A 13,390-nucleotide genomic window follows, 5' to 3' on the forward strand; every position below is an offset into this window, starting at 1 on the left:
TATCGATTTAAATTAAACAAAAATTAAACTATTATTAATAGTTTATATACGATATATGATAATTTAAAGTATAAACTATTATTGTTAATAATTCATATAATAGTTTAAGATATAAATTATTATTATTAATAGTTTAAAATAATAGTTAAAATACATAATAGTTTAAAATAATAATTAAATACATAATAGTTTAAAATAAACTATTATTATTAAATTAAATTGTTAATATTAATCGATAATTGTTTTTACATTATATTTATTCTTTTAAACGATATTTCGATAAATTCTGCGTTTTCATAATAAATATTATAGAAAGAATTAATATACAACAATTCATGAAACTGATCTTTGTGCATGAAAAGTTTTTAGACCAAATGATTGTAGTATATTATTCATTAGAATAATCAATAGTCATATTTTGAAATGTATTATAGATTTTATATAATTCTATCTAATTTTTTACTAAAATAGTTAAATATAAACGATGGATATATCAAAGCCTTAAACCAAGTATCCGTCAGTTTTAATAATGAATAGATAAAATAGTACACAGCCATTTTAACGATCACTAAATGTTCCATCACTTCCATTTTATAGCACATATCATAAATCATATCATAAATATATATTAACAACAAAAAATATATGATATTCAGGTATACTTTTAAATTCAACATGAATGTTTAGAATCATATTACGGCACGGTACTTGTAATTATAGACTACATGATACACCGACAGCTACGTGATTATTATGTAGTATATATCTTCAAATCTTTTGAAAAACTATTGTTATGAAGATACTTTCGAAGAAAGTATTATCAAGATTCATATTTCACGTGGAACAAGAGCATTAACTTCGGGCTGAAGGAATTCTGTTACAATAGCTGATACCATCTCGTTGAGGATATTCTTCAACTTGTTTAAGTCCCTAAAAGTAGATTATTATATTAAAGAAATATAAAATTATATAAAAACGAAAAAATATTAACAAAATATATATATGTGTATCAAGATTAAGGAAATTGCTTTTTAATTTAATTATCATTATCATTATTCAAGAAATAACAAATAATTTACAACTTTCATTATTCTTTTCACAAAGTTTTGAAGACTTTTTTTTGTATGATTCGTTGTCGCTTATCTTATGTATATATATTATAACTACAAACGATAAGAGCAATTATACGATAAAAGCAATTATACGATAAGAGCAACGATAAGAACAATTATATTTATCACTGTTACATAAAAAATGCAATTGCGTTATAAGTGAAAAAAATGTTACTGAAAACAGTAACAGTAAAAACTAAAAGCAACGGCGGTACAATTTGTTACTTCCTATTCCTGAATATATATCACATTAATATGACATTATCTGAGATATCTGAGTATTAATGTGAAGGACTAAGTAAGGTGAAATAAATTAATGTTTTTGTGAGAAGTTTTTCTTCAGAAAACTTACGTTTCCTCGGGCGATGCACATAACTCATTATAATATTTAATTTTAGGTTCTGTGCCACTGGTTCTCAATGTAGTGACTAAGCCATTTTCAAAAGTAAATGTAATCATTTGGCTAGACTTCGATACAGGCAGAACAGCTTTATTGTCAAGTTTAGTATTGTCATATCCGGTTGTTAAGTCGCGAATGCCAGTAATTATATACTTTCCTTCCAATATTCCTGTTGGATACTGCAATTAAACATATTATATTAGAGCTTTTATGAAAAAACAAAGACATCTAATCTATGTAACTTTATATTGAAAGAAAATTCACATATTTTGGAATTGTTTTTTTTTTAATTTTTTGCTAATTATACACACACACACTTACATCATATTTTCATTTGTTTCCATAAAAAATGGCGTGAGATGATATAATGATTGTACTACTGGTATAATTAAAACAGCAAGTAATAAAGAAGGCAAAAGTGTCAATGATGTAACAGCCATATCTATGTATTTGTTGTAGATAGTGTTTGGTGACATTTTAACATGCATTATAAGCCAAATTAAAGGAAGTGTAGAGTTTTGCAAATTAGTTTAAAAAGAAAGCTTCCATAGGCTGTGTTGTTATTATGCAACACACTCTTATAATTAAAATAGCACCAGTTAATTAGTCAAGTGTAAAAAGTATAGAAACATAAATTAAATTTGAATAATTTTAATAAACACTATTATACTTTTATAAATATCACACGCGACATTTTATATTTACATTATGTTTAATATTATCTAATTGTAAGCGTGACAATAAAGCGACACAACCATCACCTTAAATAGCACTAGCACAAATGCAATGTGATACTTGGACTTTACCACACTTCATATAGTGGTTAGTCACTTTATGCTATCTCATACATACATATATATCCGTTGACCTTGGAAAAACGTAATATATACATACATACTGTTAGAAACATGTTGGAAACGTATACTACACAAAATAATGTTTACTGTGCTATAATATTAGAATATAAGGAATCCAGTACAATCTGATACCTTTGTATTAAATTTATATAAACTGTTATCCGGGAGATATTCATACAACTTTCTAATTGAATGTATTTACAGCTAGATATGACTTTACAAAGATAAGCTTTGCAAGATAAGCTTTAAGATATCGTGAAATATAAAATTACTCTTGGATCTTAATTAACTCTTGGTCAATCTTATATTTATAAATGTGACATTCTATTCCTTCTTGTATAAAGTTTTACACATCTGGTTATAAAGAGATGGAAATAATACTTACTGTATTCGGTTTACCATAATAATTTCTCAGTCGTTCAAATATTGCCTTGATAGTGATCGATTCGTGACATATCCAATAGGAATTTTCACTAATATGATGGCCGTATCTACGTATTATTTCATCAAATAATTAGAATTTATTATATTAAAATGAAAATTACTGTAGGTCTCAGATTATATGCGTACTTTGTATATATTTCCTGTAATTTATCAGATAAGGTCAACCCTAACATCTCAAGATAGGCTGATAATTCAGCTACGCGTACGCCAGCACTGATACCGTCCTTATCTAATACCTTGGTACCACACATGAAACCTATAGCTTCTTCGTAAGCGAACAGTACATCCTTTTCTTCTTTCATTAATTCTACAGCTTTATTACCCATCCATTTAAAGCCTGTTAAAGTTTCCTGTCAAAATAAAAAGATAGTTTTGTCAGATTATTTTCATCTCTGTTATGTATCAAATATTACAACTCGTTATAAAACCATATCAAACACTCAAACCTCAAAATTGAAACCTTCCTTCTTAGCCATTGAAGCTAAAATCTTGCTGGAAACAGTTGATGCTAACATATATGCGTTGCTTAGATCAGCTTGAGGGTTCAATACTCGATAAGTGTGAATCATCCACCAACCCAATAATGCACCAAGTTCATTTCCCGAGAATACATGCCACTCCCCACTACAAAAGTCATTCAATATATTTTCTTTATATATTTTCACTATTTAAAATTAATTTATAATTTTGATGTTTATAAACCTCTTTGTCTTTGTTGCGCAAGCAAGCCTGTCAGCATCAGGATCATTGGCAAGTATAATAGTGGAGCTATGTTTATTCGCTAATTTTATACTAAGATCAAGAGCACTTTTTCCTTCTTCTGGGTTTGGGTATTTTACTGTGGGAAATTCTGGATCTGGCAATTTTTGTTCCTCGACTACTAAAAATGGCTGAAAGTTTCAAGCTAACAATAATGACGTGATAAATTTCTCCAAAAATAAAAATAATGTTAGCAAATAAATATACTACCTTAAAGTTTGCCGCATCAAATGCAGATTTCATATAATCATATCCAACACCATGCATGGCAGTATATGTAAATTTCAATGTGGTATTGTTATTACTCTCAGGATACAGAACCTTATCCTGTAAATCTTTGTAATAACATTCTGTAATATAGAATGTTGGGTCTATATTAAGAGAGCTTTTATAAATATTATTTATATCCCACGAAGATTTGAGTGGTTCAAGATTATCAAGAATGTAGCTTTGAATTTTTTTATCATGTGGTGAAATTATTTGTGCACCATTTTGCCAATAAACTTTATATCCGTTATCATCCTTTGGATTGTGAGAAGCAGTGACCATAATACCTGCAGCACACTTATATTTCAATATAGAATATGGTATAAATGGTGTAGGACAGACTTTACGGAATAAGTAGACTTTAATGCCATTGGCTGTAAAAATTGCAGTAGTTAATTCTGCAAACCTAAAATAAGAGACAGATATATATAATTAATTTTTATGATGCAATTCTTTATAACAATCATATAAATTTGATTATATTTATATTAATATATGAAATAATATATTATATAGTATATTAATATGTAAAATATAGCGTTTTATAAATAAATTATAAAATAAAGCTATTTTATAATATAGTTTACTGTTCGAGTCCCAAGTGTTGCAAATAATTTACCTCTTGCTATTATAACGGCCATCATATCCTATTACGACACCTTGATCTGCTACATCAGATATTGTATCCATCAAATACTTTGTTAATCCTTGACCAGTCTGCACGATAACTAAATCATTCATCTGGCTATAGCCTGGTCCCATACAGCCTCTAAGACCAGCAGTCCCAAATTCGAGTCTCTTAAGAAATAACTTTGATAATATTTTAACATCTCCATTACTTAAATATTTAGATATCTCAGCTTCTGCTTTTGGATCCTATGATACAGAGTATAGAAATTTATATATTATATAACTAAAATCTTTCCATTTATTAGATAAATCTATATAAAATTTAAATATCATACCTTGTTCCACAGTAACCATTCGGTGATCTTTGTATCCAGATTACTATCACCAGTATTTATTGAATGTTGGAGAACCATGGTAGCCAATTGTATATCAATTCTAATATGCAAATTAGACCGGTATTTTCTTCAATATGATCAAATTCGTCGCCAACAAAGATGTCATTAAAACTTCTTTTTCAGAAGTAGAAAGGCCTTGATTATTCTTCTATATAATCGAGAGCAGTTTTCTTCGAACTTCTGTAACATATATGCATGTAAAATATCAGTTACGATGAAGAGTTGCGCAATAATTGATAATTATATCATATTCGTATATGTGAGATAAGAACGAAGTAACACATCGGACATGAATACAGCAACTACGTCAATCCATGGTCAATTCCATGATCGTATTTTTACTAATATGTCACACAACTCCTGCGAAATTCAGCGATAAAAGTCGGGCAATTTCGAAAAACATATCACGTTATTTAGCTTCTTTACAATGTTTAACGATGCACAGTTCATGAATAGCCACCAATTTCCTTCATAACCTTCCGCAGTATAATTCGCGAGTATCTTCGTCGTTATCGCATACTAGGCTTATCGCTCTAACCGAAGAAACAAAAGTGTAGTAGAAACCATTTGAATTTACCTCCAGCTACGTGAAGTCATTAGAGCCTATCGTCCATTTATAAAAATGTCCGGATTTATCATAAAGGCAAACAATATTGCAATACAATGCAAATATTCGTTGGTTGAGCGTGTAATTCTCATGCACGAGCACAAGATAATTAAATTTGCTCAACTGTGACGAACACCTTGATTCTTTTATCTAGTTGTGCGGTGTAGCGTGAAATTTTTTAGCGATTCAAGCATCAGTTTATCCCTTACATACCAATAAGATTGATTCACGATATAGATTTTTTATAGACCAGACACATATCTCGAAGATGCAAGGACACATTGCAATGAGTAGAAAGAGAACGCAATATTTCAAGATTCTTTTTTATTATAATTTAAATAAAAGTTCGATACATATAGGATATTACAATGTTGCATGCATGTATTTTCATATGTTTTCAGAAATATCTGAAATACGTGAAGTTACGTACATTTAAGCCATAACTCGATTACGAACAGATCATGTATAACTGTAAGAAATAAGCGATAGATGCCAGCACCATCCAGTTCCGGGTGGAGCCACCGACAAAGACGGAGTCCAACTGTCCAACGGCTCTGGCGCAGCCGGTAGGACGGGGATATAAAAATAGCCACCGAGCTTAGCAGAGAGAGAGAGAGAATCGAGAAGAGAATAGAGTCGAATCCTTATAAAGTATTGTATTGTACGGAGATACGTTGTCGGATTTATGTAGAATCGTGTTTAAATTACAATATATATATATTCATTCTTGTGTTGTTCGAAAGAGTGAGTTTTCTATTTAACGACCACAACCTTCACTTCCTGATAAGTATACATTCTGACAAAAGAGAAGAGAATCTACTGAGTTAAATAGAGCATAGAGAGATATCTTAACGTTGATAACTCAAAGAAGTGAGATTTTAATTATCTTCGGTTATCTTACATAACCTACAAGTGGGTATCATTTCATACGAATATAATAGGCTATTTCACGACACAAGATCGTAAGTTTGTGGACAAATTCTTCAAGTAATTTTACACGAACACAATCATAAGAGAGAATTTCTGTATAAATATTGGTTATTTACACACAATCGCTTGGAAAGCGAGCTTTGTTTTAAATCGAGCGCGTTTTGTTCCGATGAGTCGATAAAACTGATAATATCGATAAGTGACAATCGTGAGGACTCGTGGTATACTTCCGTGCGCTCGGTCATATGATCTCGGTGGAAAAAGGCGAGCCGCGAGCCCCCTCGTTTCGATTTTGACGTATCTGCCTATTGTACGAACGTTTTGGAGAGAAATCTTGTTTCAAGATGAAGGGCTGTATGTTCAACATCGACGGTGGTTACCTGGAAGGTCTGTGCCGCGGTTTTAAGTGCGGCATACTGCAGCAGAGTGATTATCTGAACCTGGTTCAATGCGAAACGCTCGAAGGTACTTGGATTCAATTCTGTCGCTTTTATGAATCTGAATTTACATTCCTTAAACGAAACAAGATCCTCTCACAGCTTTGTAATATATAATTTATTTCTTGAAGATTTCTTACAGATTTAAAATACTTTACAAAAGTACGCCCCCTTGCAATAAGATTCGATTTTTTATATCAACTGTGATATGTTGACAAATCTTTAATTACTTCCTTCTAGCTCTGATTAATTGATTAATTATCTGTATAGATCTGAAGCTGCATTTGGCTGGTACGGACTATGGCAGTTTTTTGGCAAATGAACCATCCCCACTTTCTGTCAGTGTGATTGATGATAAATTGAGGGAAAAGCTGGTTGTGGAGTTTCAACATATGCGTAATCATTCAGTCGAGCCACTGTCACAGTTTTTAGATTTTATCACATACAGCTATATGATTGACAATATCATTTTGTTGATCACTGGTACTTTACATCAAAGACCTATCTCAGAATTGATCCCAAAATGCCATCCACTTGGTAGTTTTGAGCAAATGGAAGCAATTCATGTTGCTGCCACACCTGCTGAGCTGTACAATGCTGTATTAGTAGATACACCTTTAGGTACAGCCTTAAATTATCTTCTTATAGCTTATTATCTTATTTCTTATGGATAAATAAGAATTAATTATATTTAGATAAATAAAAAAGTAGGATAAATAAGAGTTAATTATATAGTTAAATATAATTAGTTTTGTTATCTCTTAGTTTGCTATCAGTTACAATTATTAATCATAATATATGAAACATTCATTACTAATATACAGAAAGATCAAACACAAATATAATAAATTTTATATAGATTTATATTTGTACTTATTTCTTTTTTATATAATAGTTTTAACAATATTGTATATGTTTCTTTTCTTTATAGCACCATTTTTTGTGGATTGTATTTCTGAGCAAGACTTGGATGAAATGAATATTGAAATAATAAGAAATACACTTTACAAGGCTTACTTAGAAGCATTTTACAAATTTTGCAAAGAACTTGGTGGTACAACTGCAGACACCATGTGTGAGATACTTGCTGTAAGAGATTTCATCCAGTTAAAATAATGAGAATTTATCTTTTATAAAATATATAACATATCTAATATTTTGGTAGTTTGAAGCAGATAGAAGAGCAATCATTATAACAATTAATTCATTTGGGACTGAATTGGGTAAAGACGACCGTGCAAAATTGTACCCACGTTGCGGACGGTTGAATCCGGATGGATTGGCAGCTCTAGCAAGAGCTGATGACTATGAGCAAGTGAAGGCTGTAGCGGAATATTATGCTGTAGGTACCAAAAATTGATTAAGCAATTGTTAATTACAAAATTATAGTGTCTCTTATAAACTCCATTTTCACTCCATAAATATCAATTTGCTTAATTTTTTCATTCAATATTTAAACAGGAATATAGTGCTTTATTCGAGGGAGCAGGCAATAATCCTGGGGACAAAACTTTGGAAGACAAGTTTTTCGAACACGAGGTAAATATATTTTTCGTAAAAAAATTTTGAGACAATGATTATTAATATGCAAGTTTAGTATATGTTATCCTTTATCAAATGTTTTTAACAATTTTTGTTTCGATACATAGGTTCGTTTGAACGTTCATGCATTCCTCCAACAATTTCACTTTGGGGTATTTTACAGTTACCTCAAATTGAAAGAGCAAGAGTGTCGTAATATTGTGTGGATCGCGGAATGCGTAGCTCAGAAGCATCGTGCTAAAATAGATAATTATATCCCTATATTTTAAATTGTAAATTCGAACCGGCGATGTCAGTCATCTTTATTTTCCCAATATTAACGTTTATAACCCGATTTATAATTTATAAATCGGTTAATCAATCACGACCTATTATCTATTTTCGTGATTAGTCATAACGTCATAAGTGAGAAAATATACAATCAAGTTTTTGCAAAATAAAAAGATAACGTTATAGACATATCTTTTTATTTCGTTTTTTGCAAGAATTTTGTACGTACATTTTCTCGTTTTTGAAATCGTTAATCGGGATAATATCGTGGAAAATAAATTTAAAATAATACAGTAGAATTCGTGTATATAGTGTATTTTATTGTAATCATCAATGTAAGTCATGGTCATGTGTTATTTCATGTTATGTAATTACTAATATAATTCGAGAATTATAATATAAAGTAATAAAAATATAGAGCATTCCAATACGATTAACAATGCCATTGATAATTATCCAACTTCATATACAACAGTATATATTATCGTAACCTTTCATTTCTCTTTCTTTTTTGGCATTAAGCTAAGGCCAAGAAAACTCTAATAAAAATTTAGCTTATTATCAGAATTACTTCACGCAATTCTAGCAACGATAAGATTATCTTTTCGCATACTTAACAAGATCTTTATCTGTACGTGGAATAACTTATTATTCTAGTTCTACATTTTGAATCTATTAGCAACTCTTACATAATTCGTAGATTATTTGTATCTATCTTGCAAATATATTATTGCGCGTCGCTAAGAGTTCAATATTGAAATGCTTTTATTAGAAAGATCAATACGGCATGATTGGATAAAAGGACGATTCCCAGAATAACTGATAAGAGATAAATAGAGACAAAGGAATCGCATATGAACTATCGAGTTGAATTGATATTTAGGAATTAAGTGCATGAAATATTGTAAAAATATCGTAAAATAAAACAATGAGAAACTCGTGTGTGTGTGTGTGTGTATACAAATTTTAACATCCCTGATTCTTTTTCTAAACAGGTCCAATTATTTTCTATGATCATAACGAGAGTGCCGCAGAGATCGCAATCGTAAATTCAGACACGTGTGCGAGCACAATAACATATCTCTTACATATTTAGATTTACTTTTTTTTTCATGCAGATTAAGAGGAAACTTTTTCCATGATGCAGCATTTTATTTGTCTAGAAAAGCTGCTTTTGACAAAATTTTGTAACATATCTTCTATATATTATATATATATATATATATATACATATATATGGATATGTACATATATATATATATATATATCTATATATTTAAAATTTCTTGTATATATTCATAGTACTTTTATACCTATAACATAATATAGATATAAATACAGTTTCTTATTTCAATTTAATTAGAATTCGTATAAAAGAAAAAAAGCACACATACACTTATCTCCTACAAATGCGTTCTCCGTCACACTGCATTCTATCTCCGTCCGTCTCTCGGTTTCTTTTAGAATGTACTTCCTCGTTCATCGAATTTGCGTTAATCGTTTGTGTAGGTGGTGGTGGTGGTGGAACATTGTTTACATGTTTTATGTTTACAGTGGGCGATGGGGGCGTGGGTACAGGCATTGTATTTTTAATACTATTTGCCAAGTTAGGTACTTGGTAAGTTGCTAAACTCTTCAAACCAATTACTTCGGGATTTTCCTTCCAAAAACGATCATTGATAATATCATCTACCAAAGGGACCACAGCAGGTTTTAATCTTCCTGTAACATCAGGCACTAATTTCCGAATAAGCATTGTGCCCTTCCGAAACAATGGTGGTTCATTGTTATAATTTATACCAAACTCTTGAAAAAGTAACTCATTTTTGTGCGACGAAAGAGTACCCCTCAGTTTTTCTTCTGCCTGTAAGTTTTCAGATTTTAAATAGTATGATAAACAGAATATAAATATAAATGCTTAATTATATTATAATTGTGTTTGAAACAGTGTTCAATTAAAATTAAAAGGAAGAATCCCATATAACTTACAAATTAATGTCAATAGGAGTTGAGATGACATAATTGTTATATATCATATACTTATGTACGGTACAATAAATAAAACATAACATAATAAAACATTGAGATGACATAATTGTTATATATCATATACTTATGTACGGTACAATAAATAAAACATATATATATCTATTGTTGAGCTTTATAACATGTCAAAAAATATATTACTTTATAAATTTACCTGACTAGGAGTTAATTTTCCTTTTAATATGAGATTCCAAAAACAAGTATTGTACAAGTTATTAACGTGTACATCAGCTTGTCGCCAAGCTAGGTAATCTCTTAAATTTTTGTCTGTTGGATACAATACAACACGAGCATCAAATGAAGGTGGATAATACAATTCTTTCCCTCTTAAAAAGCGTGGCCAATGATATACATATGCTGAAGTGAATAAAGAATTTACATTTGACATCAGTTTTGATGCTGAAACAAATATAAAGATATTAGACATAAAAGATGTATACAGACACATGAGATTAAACAGTGATTACAACTTCTAAAATTATAGTGCTACTCCATGATACTTATAAGTCATAGTTGGAATAAAAGAATACTATAGCTTAAGCTAATCAATTTTTGGGGAACAAAATTTTTTCTAATCAAATCAATAAAGTAATGGTACATGTTTTTTTTACAATAATCATGAATTAATATAAAGAATCATTAACATTATGTTTACAATTATACAGAACCGGGTGAAAAACTTTGTTTTCTTGTGAATTATTCTTGCAAATTTCGTATGAAGCTGTACGTGCATAAGTACCTCGGCGTTTATAGAGCTCAGTGTCCTTCCGGAAAACGAACGAATACTCATCACTTTGGCCAAATCCCAATATAATTTCTTTAAAGTCTTCCATGACAGTGATCGCGGCGCGATTCATCAGCTCCAGAGCGGCTACATCGTTTGGCTTGACGAATTGATGCGTCTCACAAAACTTGGAGAAATTCCTGCCGTCTATTCTAACCACAATCCAGCAGTTCGGCAAACAATGGTCGTCCCGTTCAAATTCCTTCACATATTCAAACTTACTTTTCGCCATGGTAGTCACGTTTACGTATCGGCGCGAAACCACTTGTTTGGCCCGACTGATTATTCGCAGAAAGACGCTGCCCTTCATTCGTACACGCTGTCAGAGTCGCATTGTCGCAACAATGTCGTCGGAGCCACTGCGCGCAGAGAGACTATTGAACAGTATATCAAAATCATCAACGAGCAGTCATTCAACTAAAATTCGCAATTTACGACTCACAATCCACAGTATTCCATAACTTTCTTCAACGGGAACGACGACTAATGACTGCGTGCTGAATGGACGGCTGTCTTTCGACCGCACGCAACATTTGAAATCCCGGCTGTTGTATTGCGAATTGTTGCGCAGCGCCACGCCGGCTTCGAATGTATTCGAAATTGACTACCAAACCTGCGAATAAAGCCAGCGGCACACGGTGCTTGTTTTCATGCTGGATTGCTTGCTGGATGAAAATATTGCATTGTGATTGGTACATTTCCGAAGATGGATGGAAATGCACCAATTAGAACGCAGTATTTTCATCCAGCAAGCAATCCAGCACGAAAACAAGCACCGTGTGCCGCTGGCTTTACATATAACATAAACAGGTCTATTCCGAAATGGGATGATCATGCTTGGATGTCAAAGCATTTATTATTTCTGTTCACAAACATAGTTTCAGCTATTAAGTTTGCAATAATAGAGAAAGAAATGAATAGGTTTTTTATTACTTATTATCTTAATAATTGATCAGCTGACCAATTACGGAACATGGTACCTATTATGGAACTCGTCGGAATCGATTATGCGGGCAGAATGCTTGATCTAGATACGTTCGTCATTGGCCTGTTCTGAAATCAGTTTCAGAAATTTTGGTTATAAAGTTGGTAGTCCTTAAATTTACTAAAGCCAGATTAGAAATTTAGGAAATAATGAAATAAATTCGATCGGAATCGATTCCGACGAGTTCCATAAAGGCTCGTCTACATTAGCTGTAAGAGTAAGCTTAAGACTCCATGCATGCGGTGAGCTGCGGCAAATGCTGCGGTAACCAATCAGGAGGGAGGCGCAAGTCCGGTTGCGGCAAGCTCCGGCATGCGTCTGTCTCCTGATTGGTCACCGCAGCCGTTTGCCGGAGCTCACCGCATGCATGGAGTCTTAGCTTAAGCTTTAGCTTAACAGCCTTAAGCTAAGACTCCATGCATGCGGTGAGCTCCGGCAAACGGCTGCGGTGACCAATCAGGAGACAGACGCATGCCGGAGCTTGCCGCAACCGGACTTGCGCCTCCCTCCTGATTGGTCACCGCAGCATTTGCCGCAGCTCACCGCATGCATGGAGTCTTAGCTCAAGGCTGTAACGTAAGCTGTCAGCGAATGAAAATATTTCATTTCGTGTCTTGCAACCTTACAGACTAAATGCTCGTCTACAATAGCTGTAAGAGTAAGGCTGTAAGGCTGTAACGCAAGCTATCAGCGAATGAAAATATTTCATTTCGTGTCTTGCAACCTTACAGCCTTATTCTTACAGCTAATGTAGACGAGCCTCTACTCTTACAGCTAATGTAGACGAGCCTTAATAGGTACCCATATCTAAAGCCAGCGGCACACTGTGCTTGTTTTCGTGCTGGATTGCTTGCTGGATGAAAATACTGCGTTCTGATTGGTGCATTTCCATCCATCTTCGGAAATGTACTAATGAAAATGCAAG

The 13,390-nt window shown here is 32.2% G+C and overlaps 3 protein-coding genes across 8 annotated transcripts; 1 reads left to right on the plus strand and 2 right to left on the minus strand.

Annotated features, from left to right (window-relative positions):
• Positions 1 to 489: 489 nt before the first annotated feature.
• Positions 490 to 5,719, minus strand: Pgm2a (phosphoglucomutase 2). 4 transcript variants are annotated; one of them, XM_011139490.3, is made up of 10 exons: positions 5,442 to 5,719; positions 4,805 to 5,044; positions 4,459 to 4,715; positions 3,783 to 4,245; positions 3,516 to 3,703; positions 3,260 to 3,437; positions 2,940 to 3,163; positions 2,755 to 2,860; positions 1,465 to 1,691; positions 490 to 930 (listed from the first exon to the last, which is right to left on the minus strand). In XM_011139490.3, exons 2-10 carry the CDS (start codon positions 4,880 to 4,882, stop codon positions 828 to 830), a joined length of 1,824 nt encoding a protein of 607 aa, XP_011137792.1. In that variant the 5' UTR covers positions 4,883 to 5,044; positions 5,442 to 5,719; the 3' UTR covers positions 490 to 827. The 4 variants fall into 4 exon arrangements, with proteins under 4 accessions (XP_011137792.1, XP_011137790.1, XP_025159290.1 ...); XM_011139488.3 differs by lacking the exon at positions 5,442 to 5,719 and adding an exon at positions 5,291 to 5,399; XM_025303505.1 differs by lacking the exon at positions 5,442 to 5,719 and adding an exon at positions 5,154 to 5,399.
• Positions 5,720 to 6,354: 635 nt separating this feature from the next.
• VhaAC39-1 (V-type proton ATPase subunit VhaAC39-1) lies at positions 6,355 to 10,258 on the plus strand. Of its 2 annotated transcripts, none has more exons than XM_011139482.3 (6): positions 6,355 to 6,866; positions 7,109 to 7,459; positions 7,770 to 7,927; positions 8,004 to 8,180; positions 8,300 to 8,377; positions 10,205 to 10,258. In XM_011139482.3, exons 1-6 carry the CDS (start codon positions 6,746 to 6,748, stop codon positions 10,241 to 10,243), a joined length of 924 nt encoding a protein of 307 aa, XP_011137784.1. In that variant the 5' UTR covers positions 6,355 to 6,745; the 3' UTR covers positions 10,244 to 10,258. The 2 variants fall into 2 exon arrangements, with proteins under 2 accessions (XP_011137784.1, XP_011137783.1); XM_011139481.3 differs by lacking the exon at positions 10,205 to 10,258 and adding an exon at positions 8,488 to 8,824 and having other exon boundaries at positions 6,359 to 6,866.
• On the minus strand, positions 9,925 to 12,091 carry THG (tRNA-histidine guanylyltransferase). Of its 2 annotated transcripts, none has more exons than XM_011139485.3 (4): positions 11,923 to 12,091; positions 11,436 to 11,839; positions 10,851 to 11,095; positions 9,925 to 10,514 (listed from the first exon to the last, which is right to left on the minus strand). In XM_011139485.3, the coding sequence occupies exons 2-4, from the start codon at positions 11,788 to 11,790 to the stop codon at positions 10,047 to 10,049; spliced, it is 1,068 nt and encodes a 355-aa protein (XP_011137787.1). In that variant the 5' UTR covers positions 11,791 to 11,839; positions 11,923 to 12,091; the 3' UTR covers positions 9,925 to 10,046. The 2 variants fall into 2 exon arrangements, with proteins under 2 accessions (XP_011137787.1, XP_011137786.1); XM_011139484.3 differs by having other exon boundaries at positions 11,436 to 11,854; positions 11,923 to 12,090.
• Positions 12,092 to 13,390: the final 1,299 nt, after the last annotated feature.

This window comes from Harpegnathos saltator, unplaced genomic scaffold (genome assembly GCF_003227715.2).
Source record: "Harpegnathos saltator strain DR-91 unplaced genomic scaffold, Hsal_v8.6 scaffold555, whole genome shotgun sequence".
Classification (NCBI taxonomy): domain Eukaryota; kingdom Metazoa; phylum Arthropoda; class Insecta; order Hymenoptera; family Formicidae; genus Harpegnathos; species Harpegnathos saltator.